The sequence below is a fragment of the Arachis ipaensis genome, chromosome B08 (genome assembly GCF_000816755.2).
Source record: "Arachis ipaensis cultivar K30076 chromosome B08, Araip1.1, whole genome shotgun sequence".
Classification (NCBI taxonomy): Eukaryota; Viridiplantae; Streptophyta; class Magnoliopsida; order Fabales; family Fabaceae; genus Arachis; species Arachis ipaensis.
In genome coordinates this window covers 77,328,296-77,332,902 of record NC_029792.2, presented here as the reverse complement: position 1 = coordinate 77,332,902, position 4,607 = coordinate 77,328,296, and the positions used below count along the sequence as shown (strand labels likewise).

Here is a 4,607-nt window from a genome sequence, read left to right as displayed (position 1 = left end):
GATTTTTGAAATATTACTTGAACCCAAAATATTTTAAAAAAATCTAGCTTATATTTGGCCTGAACATTCAGGTTATGTGTAGTTTCATCAATCTTTTTTATTTTAATTTAATTTACCATCTTCATTTGTTTTCACTTCTCAAACAATCAAAAGTGTGTCTCAATTAATGCCATCATTCAAACCAACATTTTCTGCTCCCTTTCCTCTGATAGGTGAGCCCTACTAGTGATGCCTGCTGAGTCCCCAATCTGTTCTGCCTCAAAAAGTGTGGAATTTATTATTCAAAATTCATAAATGCTCTTCTTTTTTTTTTTTTTTGACTAAATTATCTTCTTTTAATACAGGAGTCATGTTATCACTCTTGGATTTAAATTGTCATTTTCTAATGTGATTTTTTTAAATTACTCTTCAGCTTGATTATTCTTTTTATGATGATCGGAAAAAAAATTTCATTGCAAGAATAATTTCAAATAGCATGGTATTATTAATTATGCATGACGATATGTATTAAAATACTTTTACTCGCATGACTAAATTTCGAGAGTGATCTTTTAAATTTACGATTTTTACTATTTTAGTCTTTTAAATCTAAAATTTACTATACTGATATCAAAATCTAACTCCAAATATGATATTGGTCCCCAAATTTTTTCTGAAGTTGAGTCGACGAATAAAATGCTGAGATAGTTCTAATTTGTCATGTTAGATACAGGGCTAAATATCATTTAATTTTAGCACTTAAACAAGAAAAACGAGGTCATTTTAAAGAATAAGCAAAGATAAAAACTTTACACATTATATAAACTCTTCTTCGTCTTCTCGTTTTTTTTTTTTTCTTTTTTTAATAGCAAAATAAAACGATGCCGTTAATCCTGTATTTAGAATGACAAATCAAATCTAACATGATATCTTTTCACTTGATCAATGTTAAAAAAGATCTAAAAATTATTATAGTATCTAAACTCTATTGCTGCATCTTGGGAACGTGCATTTTGAATCTAAAACATTAAAATAATAAAAAAACATAAATCATAAAAATTACTATAAGGATTTAGTCCAATCATATTGTAGCATGTAATCAAATTCAATTACAAAAAACATGACTTATTTGGTTTGATATTTATGATTGTTTTTTATTTTATTATTTTATTCTATAAAATACAGGCTGATCACCAATCAAAGCAATTAATTTTTAAATAATTTTTTAATTGATGTAATTCACCAAAATACGTAATTGTAGTGATGTGTAAGTATATAACTTGGTCTGCTTTTTGTAAAGTTCGAAAGCAGCTATGGTATGCAGGAGAAAATGTATAATACTTTTCATAAGCTTCTGAAAAAAAAAAAAAATTACTTTGCTCAACATGTGAAAAGCTGAGAGAGACAATATGTGTAACAGATTTTCTTTACAATATCCGAAATCCTTTTCAAGAGCAAATAAGGTTGTGAAGGTGTGTGGTATATATATTTACACTACAAAAATATTATTTGTATATTAAAATTAGCCAAATACACTTTGAAGGTCCATTTTGATAAAATTCTCTAATTTAAATCTATATTCAAATTTTTTAGCTCACCAATCACTCTATTAACCATTTAACCTACTTGTTAAGGCTAGTAAATTAAGGTTAAAAAACAAAAAACAAGGGAAAACAAAATTGGAGGACTCAACAAAAACCTGTGAAACCTTTAATTAAAGTAGGCCGTGTATCATGTGAAATGGAGCAGATGTACCACATTGCTCATTTAATAGGATAACTTTGCATCTTCATCATTATTTCTCTCTATATATATGTATATGTGTAACACAAATCCTATTAACTCATCAACAAATCAATTCCTTCTCAAAAGTACACCCTATCCTATGCTTTTTGCTTCTCACTTTCTCACTAGACTCCATATCCTCTAGTAATGAAAAATTGAAAAATAAAAGAATAAAAAAATTTCCAAGTCATTGTTAAGTTAGGAGATTATTAGTAGTTGCTGACATTATGAGCACTTTGTCACTTGGAACCCACAAGTTTTTCCTAGTTGTGATCTTCTTGATGTTGGTTTCCATTGGTTGGAGCCTTAGGGTGATTCCAAATAATGGTAAGTCAAATGCTCCTTTCCTAATTACCAATTTACTATCATTTTTTCCCCGCAGTTGACAGTTAATTGTGATTTTTTACCATATATTATTTATGTAAAATTAATATATATAAAAGAGAAAATTAGATAGTCAGAGATAACATAGTCCATTCCATCTATAAATCATAAAATAGTAAAATCATGAATATTTTTCAAGCTAGTTGAACAAATTTCAAAATTTAAATATAGTTTAAAATTGAAATTCCAACTTTGAATTATCATTTCAAGGATCATATTATTTAAGAATTACAAAACTAATAACCTTTTATCGTTGTCACAATGTTCTTATTAAAAGGGTCGTAGTGCTACAATTTATTTTTAATTTTCTTATATGCAACTTTTTCTCTGGTTTTGCAGTTAAGTTGAATAACTTGCAAGAAGAGGTAGCAGCAATTAGAAATAAAAAGGTTCAATTCAATAGTTTTATTACTCTCTGTATTCCTTTTTATTTGTTATTATAGTAATCTATTACCAAATTTAAAATAAAATAAAATAAATGAAGCGCATAATGTTATGTTAACTCACTTGTCTGCTTTCAAGACATATGGGATAGGATGGGATTATTTAATGGGTTCTGTATAATTTACCAAACAACCTGTGACTTATGTAGGAAGAAGCAAAGGAAGATGTTGTATTGGAACAGAGTTCAACTGGATCCTCCATACCAGATTGTTCCCATGCATGTGGACCATGTTTTCCTTGCAAGAGGGTTATGGTTAGTTTCAAGTGCTCAATTGCAGAGTCATGCCCTATAGTTTATAGATGCATTTGTAAAGGGAAATACTACCATGTACCTTCAAATTGATTGTCCATATTAGTCACTCCCTCCATTTTATAGGATCTGGTCAGTTTAGAAAATCTTGTATATTCATAATCTAATGTATCTAGATACACAAAGTTATGAATATAACAAATTCTAAATGTAACGATTATTTTAAAATGTTGGGAGTTAGAATAATATTGTGAGACGGTTTCGTGCCGATTAGATATAGATTAGTAATACAATTAACTAACTCGTTCAAATATTATTAATTCTATCACTTACTTTTTGGCGAAAATTCTAAGCTCTGCAATTTTTTTTCGGTTATTTTAAATTAAGTCTAGGGTTATTGTTGTAATTTTCAAGTAGAGGATGTGGGTTTTGAAATTTCACCATTTTGGGCAGATTAAATAGGTTAGGGAGGTTGGTAATGTGCATGAGGAAGAATAGAAGAGTGAGTAGCCAGGACAAAATTTGAGGAGAGTTTGTATAGTAGGATGAAGCTTTGGCTATATATTAGATTATAAGGCTTGTTCAATCTATTTTCTTGATTAATACTATAGTGAATTAGTTAGCATCATTGGCACCTCCAGTACTCCATGGTACATCCATCGGATTTTTTATCTTTACAAATTAAATAAATGTAATAATTATCGAAATATATAATTTAAAAAATATTTATCAAATTAAATACTCCTCTCTTATCTGTAAACGAGATAAGAGAAGGAAATGCGATATGTATATATCTCATTTACAGTCTCGTTTACACTGTAAACGATATATGTACATATTTTGTTTACACTATAAACGAGATATTATGTATTTAAAAAAAATTAAAAATAATAAAAAATATTAATAATATCAATAATCCAAACTTTTATCATGTAATTTTTTTTAAAAGATAGGTTTATATCTCGTTTACACTATAAATGGAATATATACATGTCGTATCCACCAGTCTTATCTCGTTTATACTGTAAACGAGATACATGCAAAATTATCTCGTTTACACTGCAAACAAGATAAGAGAGGAGTATTTATTTCGATAAATATTTTTTAAATTATTTATTTCGCTAATTATTATATTCATTTAATTTTTTTTTGGTTGCCCACGATATCCCCCAACCCGACCGGCCAAGGACTAATCCGTCTTCAGGCCCATCAGCATTTCCTGAAAATTATGAGTACCTCGTAAAAATGGGCCATATAAAATTCTGTAATACGAACAAATGGGCGAGAATGGGCCCAATTATTCTAGTTGGACTTATTACGAGCTTCAAAATTTTTCTAGCTTTTCTTAGCCGTAAACAAAGGTTACATTCCAATTTTAGACCAAAATTGTTGTTCCAATTCGGCTAAAGAATCGCGTGAAACTCGTTCTAATATATACTTTGGACCGGAAAACATCACTTTTGGACCATAACCGAGTTAAGATAAAAAAAAATTACAAGGACAATAATTGACTCAGATATGAACCCGAAAAGACCACAAAAAAATAAAACTATTGGACCTTAATTTTGGGACCTAAGAAAGTAATGATCCAAACAAGTCCTTAAATATTTTTTTTATGACCCAGATAAGAGTACAAAACTAAACCAAACATATGTTTGAGAGCCTGAACAAATAAAACCCATATGTTTTTTAGTTTTTTGGTCAGAAAAAGAAAACACATGTTAGAGAGGCCACTTATGATCAAGGTTGCGTTGTTTTCCACCTT

The 4,607-nt window shown here is 28.9% G+C and overlaps 1 protein-coding gene across 1 annotated transcript; it reads left to right on the top strand.

Annotated features, from left to right (window-relative positions):
• Positions 1,820-3,457, top strand: LOC107612340 (protein EPIDERMAL PATTERNING FACTOR 2-like). Its single transcript, XM_016314096.2, has 3 exons — positions 1,820-2,091; positions 2,488-2,537; positions 2,741-3,457. Exons 1-3 carry the CDS (start codon positions 1,992-1,994, stop codon positions 2,933-2,935), a joined length of 345 nt encoding a protein of 114 aa, XP_016169582.1. The 5' UTR covers positions 1,820-1,991; the 3' UTR covers positions 2,936-3,457.